Source organism: Argiope bruennichi, chromosome 6 (assembly GCF_947563725.1).
Source record: "Argiope bruennichi chromosome 6, qqArgBrue1.1, whole genome shotgun sequence".
Lineage (NCBI taxonomy): Eukaryota > Metazoa > Arthropoda > Arachnida > Araneae > Araneidae > Argiope > Argiope bruennichi.
In genome coordinates, this window is record NC_079156.1 from 133,635,001 (window position 1) to 133,662,064 (window position 27,064).

The window sequence follows — 27,064 nt, forward strand, 5'->3', positions numbered from 1 at the left end:
ACACTGATGCCCTGCCTGTAAATTGCTGACTGAAACAAATCGATTCATAAAATATTTGAAAAGTTATACTCGGTAGATCGTTGACCTAGAATTACCAAATTATTTTATATAATTACTTCTCTGGTACAAGTTGCTAAGAGATAATTTTTAAAATTTTAATTAGATAATTACTTAAATAAAAATTTATAAAGGGTTTTTTTTTTTCTTTTACAATTTGTTTAAATTTGTCTTCTTACACTCACTAACTTTTTTTGCACCTCATTAAAATAAAAATAATTGACTATTCTGATATACTAATTTTATTTCCATGTAATTGTTTTCTAATTACAATAGATTTTTAAAAGCATTTTAAGTATATTTCTTGCAAAAATTTTCAAAATTACCGTTTTTGTACAAATGCTACGATGTCAAACAGATTTTTGTATGCACATTATCGTTTCTATGAGTAAATGTTTAAGAATAATATAAAAACTAAAGAAAGGCACTTTGAATATTGTAAAGGTATGATATTTCGGAATAAAAGTTCGAAAGTCTTTGATTTTTTGGAAATTGTGGAAATACGATGCTATGTTATGAAATATATCAGGGATATTACTATAATTTCTGTTATTAAAAGTCTATGTTAAAATAAAAGATAAAATTCATACTAAAAATGAAGGTAGTCAAAAACTATCCTTATATGAAAAAACTACCCATTTCAAGACATGGTAATGATATGAAGGAAATATGTGACAAATTAACATTTTACTTTCTTGTATACCAAGTATACAAAAAATAAAGAATTGTAATCGTCTAAAATTTTGAACTTGAGATTCCAATGCATCTCCTCGTTTCAGACTTGCCTGAATTCGAAAAAAACATGTTTATGGTTATTTGTCTGAGACATAGACAATTCAAAAAAGGTTTTAATTCGACCAAATTTGAAGATTTCTATCAAATTTTCAGCGAAATCCATTCACAGAAAGTTTGTCAGTTCGGCTGTCTGAGTGTAAGTTAATCCTTTCTAGGGCCGTGGGAAGTATGCTTCCCACCAAATTAATCAATTTTTGTATGAAATTATGTAGGTTTGCCTAAGTTCTGACAAATTTTTTTAGTGTCAGAAACATAGATGCTTCAGTTCTTTATCTCAGACAAAATGATGTGTCTTGATTTGTTACTTAGTTATTAATTAACCAAATTAATTAATTAATCAAATTAAATTTATCTAATAAACTGAATGAATCCCTTTTCTTATTCTAATTTCAAGCCTAAAAATATTTTAACATAATATGACTAGAAAAAAAAATGGCCCTTTAAAGGGTTAACCCGTTAACTACGAACTGAAAAGAGGAAGATTGATAAAATTCGATATACTGAATAAGGATCTGAAGTACAGATCTTTATCGAATTTTCAATCAAATCCTTATCGAATTTTGAATCAAATCCCTAAGTGAAATGACCATCTGTCGGTCTGTTATTTTTATACTCATATAAACATGATAACTTAAAAACGCAATGATTTAATTCGGTATGTGATTTTATGACTACAGTTATTGAATATATCAAAAATTGATTTTTTAACCATCGGTTAAAAGGCTTCCAAAACACATATTTGGTATATTGATGCAAGCGCCTTAACTGCATACCAGCGATTAATCGACAAAGAACACACGCTATCTTAACTATTGTTCATTAATGAAATGCAGTCAATAAAACATAGATACATTTATTAAAGAATGTGCGAGAAATTTTAGGAGTTCGTTGAAAGAAAGCTCTCGAATAGAATAAATGAGAGACTACTTTCTTAGCTATAATGAGTAGAAAGAGAAAATATTGTAATCGTCAAAAAATCCGAATTCGAGAATTGGACGAATCTCAACATTTCAGACTTCCTTGAATATGATAAATACATTTCTGGAATTCTATCTGTCGGTTTTATCTCCTAAAAGCTCTTTGAGTTAGGCGAATGAAATTATGTATATTGTCGTTATTCCAAATTTATAAATATCTATCAAATTTTGTACGAAATTCCTCAATAACAAGTTTGCCTGTCCAGGTATCCAATTACAAAGCAATACAAGAACGAAATTAGATATATAAAAAATGAATCACAGAGTTAACATTTGAATTACAGATCCTAATCGTATTTGGAACAATATCTCCAAAAGACTTGACCTTCTGTCTGTCTGCATTTTTACCCTCATGTAAACATAATAAGTGAGAAGCACAATGACTTGAATGACATTTAGTACATGATCTTATGACTACAATGGTTCTCCTTTGTAAAATTTTGGTTTTAATTGATAAGAAAAAAGGGTTCAGGTTCGAGACCCAATACCATTATAGAACCGATGTGCAAGCGCGTCTAGTACACGCTAAATTCGTCGTGGTCAAACAACCACCTGCTGTTGTTACGTGGAAGTTTAGAGAGGGTGTGTATTCTAATTCAAGTGTCATCCTCGTCATCAGACTGCGGTTCAAAATGACGAGGTCAGTCCCAAAATAGCCCTAGAGTAGCTTTTAAGCGGGATGTTAATATAATTAAACTTCCGCCAGTTTAAAAATAAGATTTATATTTACTTGACTTAAATGCTCCAAGTTTCAATAAAAATAAAATTTGCCACACCCAAAACACTTAATTCCCTTATAAGTTCATAACAAATTGACTGGTACCGATTAGTGTAAATTATATAATGTGAGGAAATTAGCAAATAACTTTACGTAAAAATAAATTTTAAAAAAATCAGGTGCTTTTGGATTTAAAAGGTCTTTTAAATGAAATTAAATTCATTCAAAAGTATTTCACTTGAAACATTACAAATATAGAAAGCAAGACAACGAATTTAATTCAGAGTTTTAAAACTAATCGAGTTCTTAAACTCCCTCCTCGGATGAGACATAATGTATTCTCCTCGTCATCCAGTTTTAGCTGCATTATTAACCTGAAATGGACAGATTAGGATCTGTATATGGTAGGAAATTAGTAATGAATGAAAGGATTCTGATGTAGCTGACTCTCGTGTTAAAATGGTTCATTTAGGTATTTCTAGTAGAAAATATTTAATGAGGTAAGTCACTGATGAATGAAAATATTTAATAGGCTGCATTGATTTAGAGCCAAACCTAATGAAACATCACCAAACAATAAGTAAAAAATGCATAATTAAAACAAATTGAAGTATTGAAACTGTATTAATTGAAGTGAGTTATAAAAATAGAAAATCCGCAGTTTGACCGAGAACATCGCCAAGCATGTATATTATATATAAGTATTTACTATTGTATATAAATGCGAAAATAAAATTAGGTTACGATTTGTTTTATGAAATCAGATATGCAAATAAAAATGAATATATATTAAAGCACGAGAAGAAAAGAATAAATATGCCAATGAAGAATAAATGTTTACGCAAGATGCGTGAGAATAAAGGACAATATAAAAATGAATGTAATGGAAATCTGCAACTATTTTTCACAAATATTATACATACGTACATATAAACCACCTCCTCCTACCGATAATAAAATAAAACTGGCTCATAAAAATCAACAGTTATAAGAATATTGATCATGATTATGGATAAATGTACGACTTCACCACAATATATATTGCTTTTTAGAAATATTTTATATCCTTACAAATAATGCATATTAACACTACAGCATCTGTCAGAGCCGATTGGAACCTGTTTAGTTTCTTCTTTCCTCATTTCAGCAGGGAATTTGAAAATTTTACGTGACTTTTTATCATTTTCCATACTGATTATAAAGAAAAGGTTTTGCGGTTCTAGATTAATTAAGAGAGATTTTTACAACTAAATATACCTAGAACGTCCGCTAGTGTCGTTTCGACACCGAAGCAATTTATCATTATAAACAGCTGTCGTTCAACAAACGATAGTTCACTAAGTAAAACAAACTTTCTAAAGTACTATCGCACAATTGTTTGACCTTGAATGCAATGTGATTGGGTTCACAGCGAAATGAATCAATTATTTTAAATTTTTTATATCTGAATGTTTCGTTACACAGCATTTGCTTATCTGTTCATAAAAAAAATTGCATTCGATTTTCGAATCTTCTGCAGGCTCCGAACGATGGCTCGTAAAATAAGTCAGCCCAGATGAAATAGCTAATTTGTTGTGAGAGCTGTCTGAGAATGAATCGAATGTGAGTCAGCTGTCTTGTTCTAATTTAGATTCCAATGAAGACATCAGATTGCGTGAAAGTGATTGCGAAGAATTTGAAAAAAGTGCAGATGAAATTGATTATATTCCAGTAAATCCTGATGTATATGTTGCTAGAGATGGCACAGAATGGATACCGCATAATGATAATATTCCTGACAGATTTGCGGCTCGAAATGTTTTGCGACAAAGCAGTGTTCCAACAAGCAATGTACAAATATACAGGAAAAATTGAATAACACTGTATCCATCGCAAATGAGGTACTATGTAGAAAGGCATTATCCATAAAAATGTTAATAATGATTAAAAAACTTGCATTCTCTCAAAAATTACTATTTTGCTTACTATACTAATATTTATGAATATTATTGTTCTATTTCATTTTACAAGATTAAGTAATTTGTTTTGTTAGTTTTTATGATATAAAGAGTTATAATATATGATAATTACATGAAATAATACTAAAAAGTCTTAAAACTAAACCCTACTGAACTGAAGTCCAGCAATTATTTAGTTATTACAATTATTTTATAAATTTTATATCGCGGGCGCGGTATCGCAACGATACAGGCGGACGTTCAAGGGTAATCGAAATCCTGGACGTTCTAGTGTTAACATTTCTCCATCAAAGTAGAATAAAGCTTTGGAAAAGTCCAAGAAGTTTTTATTTTTTCTCTTCTTTATGCAAACAAAAATATTGCATTCATGACGTGAATATGATTGTCTAGAGAAATTATACTCTTCACTTATTATCAAAAAAGTCATATAAATTTCCGGAGTAAATCAAAAATTTGTATAAACGATAAAATAATAAAAAGGATTAATACATAGGCTGTTACATCGAAAATCTACTAAATTACTAAATTTTTAATCCAAAGAAATTTTATTCCCTGTCTTCGATTCTATTTGTTTTGTGTTGTAAGAACTTTACTGGAGTTTAAATAGATTTCTCATTTCGTGTCACAACTTGTTTTTGCACACGACACTTAGGAGGATCGTAACAAACGCCCGCTCCCAATGCCTCGGTAATGTCGCCAATGCAAAGCCTTGCCATCCTCAATTATGATAAAGAAAACTAGACCGGATAGTATGGAAGCCGGATTGTTACTAGCGATATACTCGGGAGTGTGTTGTATATCAAAATTCAAAGAAAAGCGCCAAATGTCTAATCTCTTTCTGTCTTTTTTTTTTTTTTTCAAATGACACAATAGAAAGGCTAGTCAAAATTATTCGACAGAAATCTACTAACATTTACCTTGAAAAAATAATCTGATTCTTATACATTTGAAAAAATGTTAAATATATTTCAAATGAAATTAAGCTTTAGTATTCGATATTTTGTATATGCAATGGTCATTACATATTTAATAGTACTTGAAACATTTGAAGAATTTAAATTCAAATTTCATCAATCGATGCTTTGTGGTTTGAAATTTAAAACTAAAATTAATATTAGCTAACTAACTAAATAAATAAACAAAAATGTATAATTCTGGAGAAGTTCTATACCCTAAGTCAACGTAAATTGTCTTATAATGTCATGCATATGTGATACTCATAATGTTCTGAGAATTGTCATCTTTTAATATTTGTAGCTATAAAAATTTGTTGCTATAAGTGTCTCTAATACTATCCTAAGATCATTCATTATAAGAATACATACAGATCTTACAACAATAACAACAAAAAAATTAAAGAGATATGTTTTGAATTATATTTTTCCTTTTTTTCTTGTTGTTGTTGAGCACAGAATCGATTGTTTTAAAGAATTAATACTTAAATAATTAATGCAAAAACATCTCTAAATTCCATTAAGATTAAAACCTATGTCAATTTTTAATAGCAGACTTAAATTGAAATTCTTGGATTATTCCTACATATCATTCCTTTCCTGAAAATCTCTAACAAATTCTCCACACCACTATATGCTCTGAATAATTCAAGGCAAAATGTTTCTGCAGAAACATTTTACCGGAGCAAACGTCTGCTGAGCAGAATGCAAAGCAAAACGTGAAAGAGTTGTGTTTGGCTGTCATATTTCACCTTCTCTTGCTATTTAAAAGAATATCCCCACGTGTCTATTCATCCAGGAAAAAAAGCATAGATTTTAAAGCTACTTCGTATCCTTCCCTTTTTAAAATGTATCTTCTTACTGTGTTTTAGTGTATTTTCTAGCAACTGTTTATCGTCCGCTCTAACACTGAATAATTCAGAGAAGCTATTCAATTCGCTGTTTGCCAATGCTTATGTGAAACATGAAGCGCCTTCCTAATCTTCCGTTTTAGTATTTTCTTTTAAATTCTTTACAACGTATTTGCGTATGGGTTTTCTGAGCGTTTAGATTTGAGACGAGAGTTTAAATTTGGTCTGAGATTAAAAATGTATTGTAAGAAATTAATTATGGAAGAAATTATTTACATGCGAAATGTTCATAGATAAATGAATGATGTGAACAACCTGAACATTTGAAGATTAATGAAATTCATTTACGAAGAAAAAATCTTGGTGAAAAGTGCTGGAATGGATTTGAAACAAAATCGTCGTTTCAATACATATTTCAAAATGTTTTTTTTTAATATGATTTTTTATTCGAGACTTTATCACACTTTCATTTAGACTAGATTCATTTATATAAATATAGTAAATATATATAGATATAGATTTTTCTTATTTCAGAGTATGTTGAGTTCAGAAATTATGTAATAATATGTGTTTTCGGGAAGCAAAACTAATTTTAATTACTCTAGAGAATAATATCTAAATAATCACTAAGTATTTGTTTTTTTTATTGGATTTATGAGATACCTTCTTACACTGAATTTTAAAAAAATAATTACGAACTTCCGTAAAAATACTTATAAAAAATTAAGAAATACATTAAAGATTACAATTAGAAATTAATAATGACATTAAAATACTATTAAAAGCACCATTTATTATTATATAAAAAATATATGAATCGAATCATGTTATAATTCTGAAAGTTAAAGAGAAATCGTAAAAGCATTAGGTGTTTAAAACAAAATGAATAGAAAATAAACATATCATGGTTGCTATATGAAAGAAAAATTCATAATAGCAGTTAAAAATGAAAATTTGATATTCATATATTATAAATATTACAGTATTTCTGAGCCTCACGCTTTTATGATTTTGTTTCGACATCTATACGATTGAGAAAGTCTTTTCTCTGATTTAATCCTATAATGGAAGCGCGCTCATAATATTTTTTTTTTATTTTTGTTTACTTTATTCCAATAAGCAATTTTTATTTTTATGAACAACAACGTGATTTTAATTCAATTATTCTACAACAGTAACGAAAAATCGTCATGCGCTTTATATTTCTGAAAACTTATCTAAGTTTTGGTACATTTTATAGAACAGCATTAAAAGAAAGAATTAAAAAAGACATCAGAGAATGAATCTTGGAATATTTTCATATATAATTCCCTTTATGTTCTCTACAAATAAAAAGTAACCCTTTGATGAATTTCCCGTAGCCGTCATCCACCAATGAATTATTCAAGCTTAGAATATTTGTAAAGAATTTTTTTAACTCTAGGAAACATCTATCGGCTAGAATTCAAAATAGAGCTGCGTTTGGAATTCTACTTTGATATCGCCCGTACTATCAACACTTGCCTCCACGTGTCTAGTTTCGAGGAAAAAATATTATGCAAAGGTTTAAGAGCTATTTGGTCTCCTTCTCCATTTCAAAGGCATTCACTTTTAGTGTTTTTGTGTATTTTCTATCAACTGGTGAGCGGCAACCCTAGCACTGAATAATGCAGAGAGCCGAATACGAATATTCAATTTGCTGTTGATCTTCCTAATGTTTCCGTGTTTACTTTGCATTCCTTACAATGTTATGTTGTTGGGTTTCTTGAACTTTTGAAAGTGGTCTTCATTTGAGAAAATAGAAGGATACTGTGATTGGAGAAATTCGCTTTCGCTGACTATCCTGTTACTTTTTCACATATATATCCAACATGAAATAATTTAAATAAGATTGTCTTATGATTAAATTGTTAAAAAAAATTACCTACAAAAGTAGTGAAAATAACTAAATTTTTAACAAAATGTTTTTGCCACAGTACTAAAAAGAAGATTTTTTAAATAAAAAAAACGCAGGTATCAAAGTAACATCGCTAAAATGAGAGCGATATTTTGTGTGAATTGGAACTTTAATTCGCTTCAAAATATATTTGAATTTTCAAACAATGTTTGTGATTTTTTTTTCTTGTTGCGTTCACAGTAACAATCTATTTTATGTGACTATTTGCAGTGAAAATGTGACGATGATTTTGCTCCAGTGGACAAATAATTTTTTTTTAATCATTTAGCCTATAAACAAAACCATGTTTTTAAAACTTTTCTATTATTGTTTTACATATTTTTGTCTTTAATCTATTTTATGTTACAACACCATAAGAACAACAAAATCTTAAGATCACCTTATTCTCAAAGTCATTAGTAGATGGTGCCAAACACAAAGAGCAAAAATTAAAATAAAATGAATTCATTAACAGATAATGAAGTCGGGAAATATTGAAATATTACACTGCAATTTAAATATAGTACGGTACAAAATCTCAGGACTCCAGTTCATTCAGAGTGAGTGAAGAAACAAAAATAAAATTTCATCTTAACATGAAACAAGTCAAATTAAACCATAAATTGTCAAATGGAATAGGAAGATGGAATCGAAAGATAATTATCAAGAAATAAAGAAACACTACAAAATACTTATTAATAATGCAGAAATTTTAAAATTACTTGAAAAGCAATTTCCAACATATTGGGAAATTGGAAAACCTTTTTTGATAATAGATCAATCAAATACAATTATGCAGAGTTGATTTTCCTTTCAGTACCGATAAATAGTAGATCCATATATAATATTATTTTATATATATATATATAAAATAATATTATATATATATATATATATATATATATATATATATATATATATATATATATATATATATATATATATATATACATATAATATTATTTTATATATATATATATATAAAATAATATTATATATGGATCTACTATTTATCGGTACTGAAAGGAAAATCAACTCTGCATAATTGTATTATATATATATATATATATATATATATATATATATATATATATATATATATATATATATATATAATAACTATAAAACTTTCAGAACTTCAGATAAAAACTTCAGAAAACTTCAGAACTTTACATGATGTGAAATTTGTACAAATTTTGCTGCAAAAAAAAAAAATTCAACTGTTCAAAATATCAACAACTCTTCATTCATTCAATTCGAATACATGATTATCGATCAGGTTTTTTCAAATCTTGACAGATATGTTATACGAAACAGCAGCAAAATTTAACATCGGTTAAATATTCACAAATAATTATATTAAATTTATATTAAAAATGTAATTTTCAGATGGAATTTCAAGCAAGCAAAAAATAGTATATGGAGTAAATTAAAAGATCTTAGACAAATTTATTGGTAGAATAGGCTTACAGAAGCAAGTAATTTTTTCAATTTAACATAGCAGACGAGGAAAGAAAGCATCTCCTCCCACGAGAGAAAAGATGCTTATCGGTTACAAAGACTATGATACCAAATACTTCTAGAGAGCAAAACTGCTCCAAATCAAATGCCATTTTTAAATATCATCAATATTCGACACTTAGCCAATGTTTACTCATTCCTTCTAGGTAATTATTACGAATAATGGTCACCACACATTAAACAGCAGTGAAAAAATATGATATTGCAAATAAAGCTTACAACACAGGATTAATGGAACATGCGAATTGCATAATGTGATTCGAAAATTGCTTCGGACAGCAAATCCTTTAAATTCTGAGAATACTAAAGTGTTTTTTTTTTTTTTTTTGTAGGTACTTGTTAGTATGTGCCTTTATTTTTTCAATGCTGCCTACAATTCCTTATAATGTTGTTACTCACACAATAATTTTATTGTGCTTTTATAAATTTGAATTCTACCAAACCTGCTCTCTTCCATATCATGGTCTCTTGGTTACAATAAAATGCCCAACAAAACTATCAAGGCACATTATAAATAGGTCTTTATTTTATATGTATTCTTTAGACTTTGTTGTTCAAAATGTTTCAAGTTTTATGAATATTCAACAATTATCATTCATTATACAATACAATATATTAAAAGAACATTTTAGAGATTAAAACCTTTAAATTACAGCATTTGGCTAAATACACGATTCAAAGGAATAAAAAAACTCTAATAAAGAAAATTATTATTCAACGAAGTTAAAATTTTTAATTTTTTATTTCAGATAATATAATAAATTTTTTATTGGTTTTTAATGCAGTGTCATTTTGATTCTTATCTATCCATCATCCATGAGAGATATTATGATACAAAATAAGATTAAGAAAACAATAGGAAAAACAAAATTTGATGAAAGGCGTTTCTTTGGACCCATTAATCATCTTTTTATATTACTCCTTGCTCTACAAAGATGGGATCGGGCATTAAGTGGAATTATGTTTTTTGTTTTAGTGAATGTTCGGTGTCACGAATGAAAAGCCCTCATTCTCCCAAGATTAGTTCTTTTGCGGTGAGAAAAAGTTAGATTTATCGGCTGTCACAAATTTCTATTGTAGTTATGTCAGCCAACAATCTCTCTATTTACAAAAATGGCTTTCATAAAATATGCTGTTCTAAATGGAAAATTTATTTCATAACACATTTTATCTATGTGAAATTCAAATCTGCTGTTTAAAAAAAAGTAAATTTATCGTTTAAAGGATGTGATGTGAAATTCTAAAGAGTTGCCATGATAAATTGTTTTTTATAACGTTTTTAAAACTCTTTTTAATTTCATATTTTATGTAGAACTGAAAAGTATTTATTATTTCCTTTCCAAATTCCAAAAAGATCTCCAAATTCTGTGAGATAAAATGTTCAAATTTTATCTTTTCTTTGAATGCAAAAAATATCGTTTCTAAGTAACTTTTCCAAATTGTTATCAAATGAATAACACGTTTCATTTTTCAGTAATGAATGCCTCTCATATAAAATATTTAAGACTCTAAACTCTATAAAAGTATTAAAAGGAAGAGTTATATTTTCAGAATTATGTTTTGGCTTTCATTAAGATTCAGAAAACTAACTATTAATCGTACCATTGAGAGGAAGCGAATCGAAAGCTTAAGAATATTTATTTAAGACCTTAGTTTTTATTTTAAAACTAAATATGTTATTTCAGATACATTTCAAGGAATTTTCATCCATATAAAATACGGTTTTGACAACAGTTTAAAAATTTTTTGCAAATATTTAGTGATTATACGCATTGTTGCAGACATGGTTTTCTTAGCCTTTACTACTTTCTTGACTACATTAACAGAAGTTTAGTTATGTCAATGTTCCATTTTTTTTAAAGCAGTAAAGGTGTATTTTGAGATGGAATTGGTCATTTTGAACTGCTGTCAGCTGAACGACACTCGAGATGGAACCTTCTCCAACCTTCCACACCACACTTGCAGGAGAACGTTTGGCCCCGACGGATTTAACTTGTACCATACCCGCTTACACGACGGTGGTATTTGGTCTCTAACCTGAAACCCTCCGATTCTAAAGCCGCGAACTTACCACCAGGCCCTACATCAACAGAAATGAGGGCTGCGAAGCTTTCTCTCACATTTTCTAATAAGGTGTTATCTTCCTTTTCCGCATAAAATGCAACGTTTTTGAATAAGGGTTAAAGGTTGGGAACGCCTCCAAAAATGACGCCATATTCACTTTTTCGCATGTGAATGCTTTGTTTTTACGAAGTCTTCAGCCATCACAAAAGCACAGTAAAGAAATCGAGTCTATATATCGCTTTAAAATATAGTGAAATACAAGCGAGTATACATTTTAAAAGCCTATTTTTTTAATCTAAATTTGTTGTAAATCTAAAATTTTAGAAACAAAGTCGCATATCATATTTAATTTAGCTAACGCATTGCATTTTTAAGTGATTCGTTTTACATGCACATGATTGTGCAGCCGACAGTCATTTAACCACTTTGTTAATATTGCTCAAAGTGGGATGCGAATTTATATTTTAGATGTTGTACTATGTCCCACATTTTATTTCCTTGGGTTCTTACGTTATGCTATCATAGTGTTGATTTGCATTAGCTCAATGGAAAACACAATGTCTTCTGAGTGGATTTCGAAGGACTAAGTGGACTGAGATGTCTGAAAAATGGAGTTTGTGAAGCTTTTGAGATGTATTATGATTTCTTTTTTAAAATTGCGATACTTTCTCATTCTATACTTCATATACAAGAAAGTAAATGTAGGAGTCAAAAGTTTTCTATTTAAACTCATATTTCTATCTTTATTCGTATGGTAGATATGGGACAATCAAAATTTCCAACTTCTCGACGCTTTCATTACCTTCAATCTAAATACACACGACATATCTCAATCACTATTGTACAACTATAACAGTTTTAGCAAGGAAATGAAATATCAAACTTTTCAGTCAACAAAAGTGTTATTCATGCATGTACTGGCAATAAACTTAAGATATGAATGAATTCGGATGTCTTTGTTCGTCATGGGAAAATGAATGAATTTATTTTTCTTTTCATCTCCTGAATTGATCATAATATAAATTTGAAGATAAAAATTCCTTATTAAAAATTACAAAATTTGCCCAGATAACACATAAGGAAACTGAACAACGTAAAGATATTTTATCAAAAAAATCCATTCTTGAATAAATTTGCTATAAATATTATGTTTATTGAGTTCATTCGCTCCATATGGAGTTCCTTGGAGTTCGCAAACTCCTTAGTCTAACAGATAACTCGTTCATTATTCAAAAATTTAACTATTTCTTTACAGCTTCTAGAGATCTAAAATCAAAACATCAAAAAAGTTAAACTTGCAAATAATCCTGTTGTCAAAATGCAAGTTTGCATTAAAGATGAGCCGTTACAATGTAAACGATACACATAGGCTAAATATAACTACCTCGAGTGACTTATGATTGGTGGTTCACAGGATATATGTTCTAGTCAATTGTTTTTTTTCGGGTCTCGAATCATGATTGATCTGTTTGAAAATTTTAATTTTAGCAAGTCCTTTCTAAAAGCTTTGTCTGTTAAATTCAGCATTTTATTTGACGTAGCTCCCTTTTTACAATCTATTAAGAAAAATATCTGGAAGATTCATATATCCAGGATCAAAGCAAATAATAGATTACAGTTCCTTTGATTCTCAAACTCCCTCCATCATACTTGCATGTATTCTAAACTTTAAAATGTAAACATTCGCTTTGAGGTCCTATGATTTACTCTAAGAGTAAAAATTACTATTATCATGTACTATTTGCAAAGCGCGTTTCATCCATAGTAATCCTCTCTGTTACAGTACCTGTTGCTGATGCAGTTGGTCTTAATTGTCCGTTTTTATTATTTTTTCGTTATTTATAACAGTCTATTAATCTCCTCTGATTCCCTATGTTCACAAAGTGTAAAATCCTCCAATTCATGTTTAAGAAATTTTATCCTTCCCGCTGTATACACCACAACACATATACTGAGAGAGAAAGAAAGTCGAAATAAAATGGAGTAGTAATGAACTACGATCACTTAGAGAGTGGAATGTTGAAATGAAGGCCACAGTTTGAAGTGTGGGAAATGGAAATTCCTCATCTATGGAATGCGGAAAAAAAGGTGAAAATAATTTCAAAAGACAAAAAAATGATTTTAGGAATAAGAGATGTAAGCAAGAAATTCGTTTTGTATAAAAAAAAATTGTAAAAAGCTGCATTGGATTTCAACTGGAATATATATTCATTAATATCGTAAATGCAATACTAGTTATTAAAATTTTGAATTTTTCTTGCAGAGAAGAAAATTTATTGCATTTTAAAAATGTGCATACTAATAGAATGACAACTAACTAAATTAAAATTATATTATACAAAGAGTTCTAACAAAGGTGTAAAGTATCAGCAATTAATTCACTCTGAATATTTATATAAGTGAAATATCAGAAAGAAAACAAGAGACAATGTAACATTTATAATGTGCATCTGCGAAACGTTCGCTTGTTTTTCTTGAGTATTTTTACCTATACCTCAGAAAATTCGCCTGTTTAAAATGCTTGTAATATCATTTTAATTTAGCCTTTGATGCCATTTATCTTATGATTCCTCTGGTCCCTTGGAAGAAAAGCAAAGACAGGATGATCTGTATGCAAATAATTAAGAACTTTCGAAAACATATCTTTTCTATATTGCTTCTTTTTATTTAACACGACGATTTTAAGCATCTAAGAAAAATTCTTGTAAGCTTTATTAGCATCCGAATTGTAAATTTATAAACAAATCTTCGCTTTAAGCCATTGCTCTAAAATTAAAATTTCGTCAAAGCATTTTTAAAGAATCCGCTTCTCCGAATGAAAAGATTAAGGAATCTCCTAAATCCTTACAACAATTATTCTCGATACAAAAAAGACAACTAAAGTGACTCTGAAAGAAGACGTGACAGTATCTAAAATCCGAAGACAATTTCCAAGCACTTATCAAATCAGTGCGATGTAATAAGACCCATCGTAAACAACCTTTGGAATGAAATTATATGCAAACGAGCCCTAATGACGTACAATGATTGGGGGGATGCTTTCTCCGCTAATTGCCTCCATTGGTGATAATGACGGTTCCGTTAACAGAGGTTAGAATCCTGTTTTCGAGAGTTTCCTCATTTTGCTGGAGAGGAAAACAATTCCAGAAATTCTATGACGTTTCCACCAAACAATTAAGAGGCCATCATTATTATTTTGTATGGATATGTTAATGCAGAATCATGAATAAATAACATTTTCGTGTTGCCCATGTTTTGAAAGCTAGCTTTGGATATTTGTTAGGACATTGTTTTGTTTTTCGTAGATTTAAAATCTTGCAACTATTTGGCAAGGTGATATATTAATATCGTTTGATTAAAGTATTTATATTATTATTTTTTTATTTTTCAGATGGGTGAATTTTTGAAAATCATGGGCTGCTAATAATCGGAAATAAAAAATAAAAAAACTGTTTGAAAATTTTAACACAAAATAATTAGAGGAGAGATTTTACTGAACATAAAAAGTAGTAATAAAGGGAAAAAAAATATTTTGGATATTTTGTATATCCAAAGTTTGTTTTTAGGCAAAGGAAAAAGTCATTAAAATAATTTTAGTAGAGTATTATTACTACTTCTTTAACCGTAACTGGAGACATGAGTTTTCTCACGTTGCCAGAGACATGTGAAGTCAAAATGACTCCATTGTTATTTTTCTTAACCTAAATAATCCTTTTTTAACCTAAACAATCTTTTAATGAGTATTTACGTCGTTTAGAATTATGGAATGACACTAATGTTAACAACTGGTGGAATTCCGCAAACAAAATTAAGAATACTAATTTTTTATTTTAAAATATGATTTGAAGAATATCTCTTTATTCTTTTTGCATTATTCAAAATTAAAAGTAGTTTCGGAGACATGGAGTCAATGATTCTAAAAATAGCAACAAATACTTTGAAAAAGAATAACTCGGTTACACGCGCATGTTCATACTTAGACTTTTGCCAACATGCTGCTGAAAGAACAACTTGAAGGTATCGAGGCGATGATTGCATTCAAGGACAAAATATCATGTGATAATCAAAACTAATAAACAACGCGGATCATTTTGACTCCTGTCTCCAGTTACAGGTTAAGATAGGTTAAGCCAGTAAAAAACTGTTTAATGTTTCTGAGGTTTAATGTTGAGTAAACGGTTACCATAGTATACGCCAAGACCGATAACCAAATCGATAAAAAGCAATTTCAGTCTTTAATTTAAGATTATCGTAAATTTAATAAGCGAAAAAATGACGTTCATTGAGATAAGAAGAATAAGACATATGATAGAAGGAAAACATTTCCCTTTGCATTCAAGAAATAAATTAGATCCGTAATTAAATATGAAATGATATATGGTTTAATTTTACCACTTCGGAACTTGAAAATAATTGTTACTATTTCTTTTTCAATTCCTAAACACTGAACATTTCTGTTATTCATATTAGTTCGAGATGTTGCCCAATATAGCAACTGTCGCTTCTCTGTGAATTTTTTATACATTGAATAACATTAAGGGACATCCGTATAAGGTCTCGTGTTAATAAAAATCTGATTACGACTTAACATTTCTTTGGCGTATCTGTAGGATTTTTAATTTAATTAAATCAGTGACAGAAATTATTATTGTGTTGAAAATATTGACATCTAATTCATATAAGGTTGTTCAAGTCTAAACAAGTTTTTTAATTAACATTTCATTTTAAAACTTGTCAGGGTGAATTTTGGATCAGCACTATGTATTAAATAATGCAGAAATTACTTTTTTTTTTGAAAAAGTTAAAAAAATATCAGTGTACTCGGTAACTGATTAGTATATCATTTTCTAGGCATTTAGACATATTATTATTAATACCAAGATACTTGTATCATAATTTTTGGTTATTTTCGAGCTTGAACTTTATTTGAAGATTGCCAATATTAATTGCCGATCAAAAATAGTGCATGTAATAAGTTCGACTTTTTCATCCTTCAATTTATCCAACAGAATATACTTCATTATTTTTCAATCTAGTGAATGTTAATCGCTTATTACTGAAATGACCGTGTGCAAAAGAAAATATCAGCAAGGTCAGAAAATACCATACCTCCAGCATTTTTGACTGGATTTTTTTTATACCAATCAAATTTTAAAGCCTGGTGTTTGAATGTCATGCTTGTTTTGCACCCAAACATTACTCCAGGTTCTTAAAGGGTATATTTATCAAATTTTGATGAAAATTCATCCTGTATAAACCTGTTGCATCCACATCTCTTATCATTCACTCTAAATGGGAATTTTAAACATGAAATGACCGTACAAGTCAGCCAATTCTCGTATTCCTCGATATAGTAATGAAATGAGTGTTGTGAAATTAAAAGAGTATTTCTGATGAAGGGATGTACCTTCTTGTAAAGAGGCTTATGTGGAGACCACGCCGTAACTTTCTATCAATGTATTATCCGTATTATTTATAATTTCAGCGAATTATAAGCCTGGGAACTCTTTTCTTAGTTTAATGAATTGTCACTGATCAAATTCCGTTAGGTAACAATATCGTGTACCTCTAAATAAACCTTAAACTGGCTACTCCGGCCCACAGGAAGGCATTCAGAAAAATCTGAATGACCGGACCACCTCAAAAGCAACACTGGAAGAAACTGTGGTTGAGTCCTAAGGGCCAATACCGGCTACGGTACTACCCTTCCCTAGGGAACTCGGCCCGCCACCGATGAGAGGAGCCGCACCTCCATATTTTTGTGTACCCACCAGGGGGATGAGAACCACCCACTATGGTAGAAGCTTCTCATCTTCATTTACGACAAGTGGAGGTATAACAACAACAGGTGGAGGTATATTTCTGAATAGAGTTTAATCGCCATAGTGGATTTAGAGTTTAATCGCCATCTTTTAACAATCATAATCCATTCCTCCATTTGGATATCCAATAGAAACTGAATAATGGATCTTCTGCATGCCGCAAGAAACTCAGAGGCAAGTAAGATAAACATCATTTGAGTACGTCGCCATCATTGTAAGTCATGTTATGAACCCTTTTCAGGAGGTAAGATCCATCATCACCAATGGGTCCGTTTAATAGACGCAATGCGTTTTTGTACCGACAGCGAAACTGAGAACTGATTGATTACATTATTCTCCTTCTCAAAATCCCCTCAAAGACTTCGGTTTCAAAAATACATCATACAAAGTCAAATAAAATGATGAATAGGTACAAAGTTTCAAAAATGGATCAAGATTCCGAAATCCGTCTTTAAGAATTTTCATGCATCATTGAAAAAAAATCAATGAATTGTGCAATTTGTTTTACTTTAAAGTACTTTTTCTCTTTTGGTGCAGTGTTTTGTGTTTTTTTTATATCCAGTATTTTCTGGCAACATTTACCACCTTTATTGAAAGTATTGATTGATTAAAGTTTCAATTTTGTTGTTTATCTACTGAAGAAGAAGTAATAAATAAAAATGACATTTTATGAATAATTGCTGTAGTTTTTTTTTTTACTTCGAATTCGAATTACAGCCGCTGTTGTATATCAAACTGCTACACTTTCTACGTTGTAAAAATCGTCGATCCAATACTCCGAAAATCTTTTACACTGATATTTATGTATTGAAAGAAAGTATAAGCTTTTTTATACGCATTCAACAACTTTTTTTTTCTTTCTTCTTGGTAAGTATGTATAGACGCATGGCAAAACTTTTTAAAACTTGATATCTAAGTCAGGCTAGTGAATCTCTGGACCTATCTTTTAAATAATCATAAAAACAAGTCAAGAGATATTTAAAAAAAGAATAATTTAAGTGCTGTAGTTGGGGTTATAAAATGAAGCTCGTAAAACTTTGTGGCAAAGGAAATCAAAAATATCTACTTTGATGACGCCATAAAGAATAAGGTACCAGATTTTCTTTGAACCAGATTACTCGTGCATGGTACAATGCTCAAATAATATCAAAAATATCTTTTTGATGCAATTTCCTTTTAATGTGTGTTGCAAATTACGAGTTCGTGTGAATTTATTTATTTACTATCTTAAGAATTAGTAATTTAAGAATTCTGCTGGAATTTTTTGAATATATATATGCATACACACACATTTGATATTATGTATTTTCATACAAAAGATTATAAAAAATTATACCTTGTAAATAAATTAATTTTCGTAAGATTTGTTGTCGAAAACAATTTAATGTTCAATATTATATAGAAAAAAATTGAGACCTTTAAGCGTTTTAAGTTCTTTTCTTTTTGAGTTTATTGAAATCAGTCCCATTGCATGCAACACCAATTGTAATGGCTTATCTTATTTTAACAAATTTGTCGAGTTTAGATTCAGGAATCCCTGAGTTTAGATTCAGGATAAAAATGGCCTCCTTTCTTGTTGAAAGTGACCATAGAGCACCTTTTTAATGTTTGAGGTAGAATTCGGACATAGCTCTGGTGTGGAAGGACAATTTACTATTTTTATAAATTTTTGAGAAACTCGTTCCACCTTTGTAGGAAAAGTCGCAGCGACCAAACAGCAAAGATCGTTTTTTTACTAAAGCGTGGATAACAGTCTAAAACTTTAGAATATTACTGATTAACTGCACAGATAAAATGAAATCCAAAATTTTCCACTTCCGAATTATTTATTTCGCATTTTCAGACATTAATCCATTGGAAAATTGACGTTCATCCTCAGTAAATATTACTGTACAGTAAATATATAGCAAGTCTCAGTAAATATTACTGTTACTTACTATATATTTTATCATTTGATTGTTTCATTGAGTAATAAATACTTTTAAATGTATATTAAATGATAAAATCTGTTAAGTTGGGTATTTTTAGCATTTTTTATTATTTTCGTTATTGTTTTTAAATCAATGTTATTATTAATCAGCTTAAACAAATACATTTTAAATTTATTTTAATGTACCGACACCTATTATGAAGCTTTTGGAAAACATCAGACACACAGGGTAGCTTACAAAAGGATATATATATATATATATATATATATATATATATATATATATATATATATAGCCCTACATTTATCCATCGATTTTAGATAAAAATATTTCTTTCGTCGAACATCAATTAGTAAATTAAGGCATAATATTAAAGTATAAAAGATCAATTTTTTGTTTAACTTAAGAGAATTTTGAAATAAAAATATGTAAATGCCATCCTTCTTCTTTCATGTTATTAAATTGAACCACGCCTATATCACATCAAACCTTTGTAGAGTAATTTTACTGTTTCTTGGAACATTTTATGTTAATAAGTTCTATTTTTTCGGGGCATGTGAAACATGCTGCAAATGAAAGCAGGTTGAAGAATTTATTGTTTTCGAAATTTTACGTCGCTTTCTTTCTTTAGAATTCATCAAGGTATCCTTCTTTTTCTTCCAACTATCTTAAAACTTTTATAGAAGATCACATTTCATTCCAAAACTTCAGTAAACATGCAAAGTAATCAACCTATGAAGAAGAAACACTGAAAACATCTTCAGAAAAATAAGGTTATTAAAAAGTAACAATACTGTTACGCCCACGTTTCTCGTGTTTCTGCTTCATCATGCAGATGTTATAGGAAGTAAGCTTTATTAAGTTTCTCCTCATATCAGAGACGAAAAGGCTTTTTTTTAAATTTTAGAACCAGGTGAGGATAAGAATATTGTTTCTGAATTGAAGGAATTCTTTGAAGATTTGAGAAAAATTCAATTTTTCAGATATTGAAAAGTAGCACTTTAATAGTATCTTCGGAATAATCAAGTTTTCGTTGGGTAAAAGTTGTGACTCTTCTGTGATTCTTCCGTGGTTCAGAGTTGAGTTTGGAGGAAACATAAAAATATTAGTATTTCAAACGAAAATTGTGCGAGCTTTAAATTGTTGATTTGCAAATTATTTTCTCATTCTGAATCTGTTCAAAGTGATGAAATGAAGGACCTGTTTCACGATATTAAAATGTGTTATATATGAATTGGCAGATAGTTGATGCCGTAAATTGATCGGAATGCTTTGTAATTACTCATCCTTAAAATATACTGCTTCGATACAAAGTAATCATGAGTGGATGCCAAAATTAGAACTAAATTGCGTTTGAATCTCCTGAAACGCAAATGAAATTGTTCATGCGATATTAGTCGGCAAATAGTATACAAACCAAGATCAAGAGATACAAGTAGAACAATAGATACAAGATACAAGAAATACAAGTACACTGATAGACACAAGATACAAAGGATTCTAAAAACTGATTGAAAAACTTGCAGATAGAAAAGAGTGGGAAGTAATACTGTACCAGAAAATCAAGGATAACTTTCTATAAGTTCAATTTTCTCCTCGCTCATAAAACTAAGATATATCTTTTGTTGGGTTTTTGGAATTAAATATTCAGTAAAATATAAACACAAAATTGCAAAAAAATAGTTCATTGAGGCAAACCTATGTACAATTTGTTGCAATACTCCTTTGTATGCTATGATGATTGTCAGAATGCAATCAGCATCTTTGCTTATTATGTAAATATAATGAGTATTAATTAAACATATTTTACTTGAATTTCCAACAGAATTGTACTAAATAAAGAAGGCCGAAGTGATACTAAGTTTGTTTTCAGTTAAATTTTAAACAGACTGATTGTTTTAATACATTTTATAAAACGGATATAAAACATATCCTATTCACTGATGTCTCCGTCAGTTCTATATGTTTTGCTGACCGAGGGAATGATTTTTTATTAACAGAAATAATGTGAAGAAGAAGTTGGCCAAAATATAATGAGCGAGAAAGTAAGGGAGAAATGTATAATAATTAAAATTGACCAAGATGAGGTTAAATTTGTTTTGTCTTAAATTTTTGTGTGTTATAATATAAACTTAATAAATTTTGTAAGAAGAATATAAAACTTATCCTATTACTGATGTCTCCGTCATTGCTGATTGAGGGAAAGATATTTTGTCAACATTAATGATGTAATAGCTTTGTTGACAAAGTCGAAGATATCGCTGCCATAATTTAACTGATATTCTTTTAACTTAAACTTTATAAGTTCAGTTACATTAACGTCCAGTTTTAAAGTAACAGTAGGGATATTTTCAGACGAACCTCGTCATTTTGAGTCGATATCAGATGAGGAGAATGACACCTGAACTGGCACCCCCCACTTTCCAAGCTTCCACACCTCACCAGTGGGAGGACGCTTGGCCCCGACGGATTTGGTGTGCACCGGGCCCACTGACAACTTCTTTGATGTCGGATCTTCGGTGGAATCGGGTAATAAACTTGAAGCTCTCCGGTTCCGAAGCCGAGACCTTCCCACCAGTCCACAACGACCCTCTTAAATTTCATAAAAGGAATGTGTTGAAACATGAACTGAATGCAATATGTCTGGAAGTCGAAAAAAAATTACATCTTCTAATATTTTATTCATCTTTACAATAAAAATGAATTTTTAAAAAAATCACAGCATATAATCAATTAAAAAAACAGAAATATTGTCAGCAGAAATAACATATAAGATCCTTATTTATCGCTTATCATTTTTTTTTCTTTGTTTCGAAGAAAAAACAAGCAATTTTAATTTAAGCTTCAAATTTTAATTTAAACAATAGATTTTCATTTACTTATTTGAATATACTTTAAATCTATCTTTCTCTGTTTCATTTCACCAATTTCTTTCGATTTTGACAGTGATTAGGAAAAAAGACAGACCATTAGTCTCAGGTTTGTTGAGGGTTATCCGTATTCTCATAGCTGCTCCTGCTTCGCGTTCTCGTTACAAGGCAATGTGGAGATTTAGTGACATACGTAAACAATCGTCAGGCGGCAAAGGCTCCGAATACTAGTGTCTGACGAATCAAACTTTTGGAACTTACAAGATAAAACATATACCTAAAAGATAATTAACTTATCAGATAGCTAAACAGATACTTTTACAGGTAATTAACTTAATCAACATTTCCTATTTTTGAGAAAAATCCTTCGTCTTTCATCCTAATTTCAGTCTTTCTCATCCAATTATAAAGCAGAACAGTTGCAATGTCATCTATTCTGGAATCATACTTTCTTCAAGAAACGTTAAAAATAACAAGCTATCGAATTTTTATCTTTCAGATATGATTTTTATTTCTTTCTGATAATGATCCCGTGATTTTAACGACATTGGAAAAAGTTCTGATGAGATTCATCGCTGGAAGATATATTTTCTATTTTTTGTAGAATTTTTTTCAAACGTCATAAAAATATTTTCCAGATAGATGAAAGAGAATATACTGAATGTATTTTTTAAAAATTTTTTTCATATATCAAGTATATATAAATACATTTTGTAACTTTTGGGAAAAGCAGAATCGACATTTTGACGATTCAGTATTGAACTTCTCTAGAATTCGAAAATTGAATTTTACGTGTATCTGTTAATAAAAAAGATATTTAAAATGCGAGATATTAGGCTCTTAGAAACTTTCCAACATATATACTCTCTAAACACTTCTACCTCCAAAGCAATCATGGACCTTGGCCAATACATTGACTACGATGAATATTGAGAGTTTCATTTGCTGCAAATAAGGGTTGTATACTTTGTAGCATAATAGTAAAGAAAACGAGTAATAATGTATTAAATGAATACCTTTGGCGTGATATTGGAAGGACCTATTAAAGTACGCTCCTTTGAGCCACTTTTTGAAGTTTCTTTTCCGACTGATTGAAAACAAAATTTTATATAGAACCACAATTGTACTCAAAAGATCATAAATCATATTTATTTTATTTAATTCTTTACTTTTTGAGTTATCGTGTTTACATGCATGCAAAAGTGCAGTCAGACAGGCTATCAACCCCTTGCCGAATTTGGCTCCAAGTCTGATACGGATACACTCTATAAATGTAAAATCAGTTTAATTAACTTTGTCTATTAACTCTTTAAGTTTAGTAATTCTGTGTTCACTTGTACGCAAATAGTCGAATCGATAGAATCCATAGAATATATTTTATTTCTTCAAATTTTGAAGGAATCTACAAATAGGGATATATACCATATACCAAATTTCGTGTTTCTAGCTTAAAGTACTTTGGCGTTATCACTTTTACAGAAGAGACAGAGAGACATCATTCCCAAAATAGGCTTCTTGGATTCAGCGAAGTTTAAAGTCTGGAGATACGTCAAAATCATGAATTTGAATTTTTTTGACGGTTACATTAAATATCCTTAGATATGAGATAGTGAAACAAGATTAACAAGTTTTATAGATGAATCTCATATATTATTTTAGATCCAAACTGTAAGATCTGTGTCAAAATCTGTACTAATTCTGCTGCAGAATATTTGTTTCTGTCAGTTGGAATGTTCGCATTTACGTGATTATGACAAATGAACAATAAAAACTTGCATTAAAATAAATTTGTTTTACAGTTTAGATATCAAATTTATGCAATCGATCAACAAAAAGATACTCAAAAATCTATACAGGATCGCTTAACTATATAGTAAAGCTAAACATAAAATAAGCAATTATTTAAACGCACATGAAGGCCAAAGAGAGAGAGTTCGATATTTCACAAATGCAAATCTGTTGGCAGCGAGCAAAAACTATAAAATGAAATTCTATTTTTATTAAAAAATATTGATTGCCGATAGTCATTTGTTACTTGATACCGATTCCAATTACTATAGACTGTTTTATGATATGCACTTTTGAGGTTTAGATATCTTTGACAGAATTTAATTTTTCTGGAAAGGAGTTAAGTTTGCGACCTTTTATTACAAAGCTATTTTCAAAAATTTATAAGCGGAATGTTCGTATCTATTCTTACTATAACTGTTCTCTCAAATAATATAAATATTCTTGTTGCGTTTAGGAAATAATTGAATTAAAGAGAGGGAAGTTAAGAATCAAATGGAATTGATAAGTAGTGATGAAACACTTATTTGGATTTAAATTATCTTGTAATTTTTATAGCAATGTCATTTTTATTATAATTTTTCAATAATGATTTTAATATCTTTAGAAATGGATGGAATAAAACATCCTAATGAAGACTTGAATGATATTTAAACAACATAATGAATTGTAATGTTATGACAAAAACTATCATAATATTATGATAGTTTTTGTCATAACATTACAATCCATTATATTGTTTAAATAATAGTTAATGTGATATAAAAGTTATATGTGATGTTTCGAATTGGGAAAAACTCATTGGATGTGAAATGAACTACTCAAATAAGGATTTCTGAATGTTCTTTTTCGATTTCAATGATTTATGTGATGTCAAGAATCGTATTCAATTCAAAACATCACACATAACTTTTATCATTCATATTTTTAGACATTCACATGGGGCTTGTATATTTATGAATGGAAAGGTGACTCCAATAGGGTGATTGATTCTCATCACTTTGGTGATATAGTTACAGTGCGAAGTTCAGCTACCTTTACCGATGAAGAGAAGTACCTCTTACGAATGGAGTTGTACCGTTGCCGGTGCTAGTGTTTAGGACGTTGTTGTTGTGGTGTTTAAATTGTTCGTCAAACTGCACGTATTTTCGGTAAGGTGGGGATTCTTTTGAGGTTGTATCTTGTTTGGTTGTATCCACTACTCTCCGTTTCACATGATTTATTTCTTTACTTCTCAACACTTCATATCTTACTCATATAATTACGGCATTTAGACAAATTTATATCCTTCCGCTTATCCTTTGCCCTAAGATATCTTGGACGTATTGTCCAGAATGTATCATTATTTTATTTCCTCGAATATATTGAAATATATTGAATAAGAGTATTTCAGGCACTGTGTCGGGAAGAATAAAATGATACAGCATTTTTAATGAGTTCAGCTTGGAATAAGTGTTTTTAATTTCACATGAAAAAAAATTGCGGTAAAAGTAGCTTCTGGTGCAGGAGTTTTGCGATGGTACGACTCTAAAGTTCGCATAATGGAGCGCGGAGAAACGACCGTTCAACATTTTATCAGTTTGAAACAAGAAGTTCTTCACAAAACAGCAGGCATCTGAAATTCTAATCCTACGAACCAGATCTTAAAAAAAAGTCTGCTTCTCTCGATACGTTTTACTCTGCTTAGCTCATATTATGTTAGCAAAGACGGAATCTTGAAATCACTTCTTCACTTCCTTTTTAATGCTCTCAACTTTTGAAATGTGTGAGTTTTTGATGATAATACACTTTTTAGACATTTTAGGACTTCATTAAACAATTGATTTCAAAATAATTTAATGTTAGAGCCATTTTGGTCTAGAAATATATTTTACAACGTTTAAATTTTATGTGGAGGAAATAAGATGTGTGTTTTTTGCAATTGTTTCTTAAATTTACCATTTGTGATATTTATATTTTACCTGCTAAAATCTCGTGCTAATCTTACCTGCTAAGATCATTTATTTCCTTAAAACTTCTTTACGTTTATCTGCGCGTTTATTACGCAAGTGTATTTCACCATCCAAACTGTTCCCATAATTTACACACACACACAAAAATCACCATTCTTCCTTTTAGCTTATAAATATTTCACGCTTACCACATTTATCTGGGAATTCCCATTTTCTTTAAAGTCATTTCCACAAATATGTGAGTATTACATGGATGGAAAAAAGAGGTAATAACGCTTTGTATAAAAAAGGGATAGGAAATGAAATAGTCACCCCCTCTGTTGGAATAAAAATAGTATTTGGATGAGAGGATTTATAGAAACCCCTTGATGGTGAAAATGCTTATTGACAGAAATTGCATTTCTCTTTGAATAAAACTGCTGCTCAAGATTCTGTGTCGAATTCGTTATTTGTAAAGGGGGGGGGGGGCTCTTATTTATCTTCTTGTTTCTTTAAAAATTTCCCGCTTATCAATAGCGGACAGATTTGATCCATGTTTTATGCGAAACAAGCAACAAAGTTAGCTATGTAAATACTGGTAGATATTTCTGAAAAATTTGAAATTCTATATATTTTATAATTTTTTTTTATTAAGCATGCATATAAATATTTATTCTCAAGAAATGTGTGCTGTAATTTTCATGCTGTTGTAATAATCATCGTTTCATCCTAGTATGTTAAAATACAAAATTGTCTTCTATTATTATACTAGTTACGTACATTTTTTGAAGGATTTTATCCAAATTGAATTCCAATCTACTTCAAATTAAGTTGATGCTTTTATTCCTTCTTATGAAAAGTTATAAGTTATGAAAAAAACATTCAAGAATTCACACCACAACAAACAGCAGAA

At 29.7% G+C, this 27,064-nt stretch overlaps 1 protein-coding gene across 1 annotated transcript in view; it reads left to right on the forward strand.

The window, feature by feature from the left end:
* The first annotated feature begins 2,926 nt into the window (after window positions 1-2,926).
* The window catches only part of LOC129972073 (calcitonin gene-related peptide type 1 receptor-like), a 196,548-nt gene continuing 172,410 nt past the window's right edge, over window positions 2,927-27,064 (forward strand). The window contains exons 1-2 of the mRNA XM_056086054.1: window positions 2,927-2,951; window positions 4,178-4,377. Coding sequence (XP_055942029.1) covers window positions 2,927-2,951; window positions 4,178-4,377 — 225 coding nt within the window. The remainder of the gene's footprint in view (window positions 2,952-4,177; window positions 4,378-27,064) is intronic.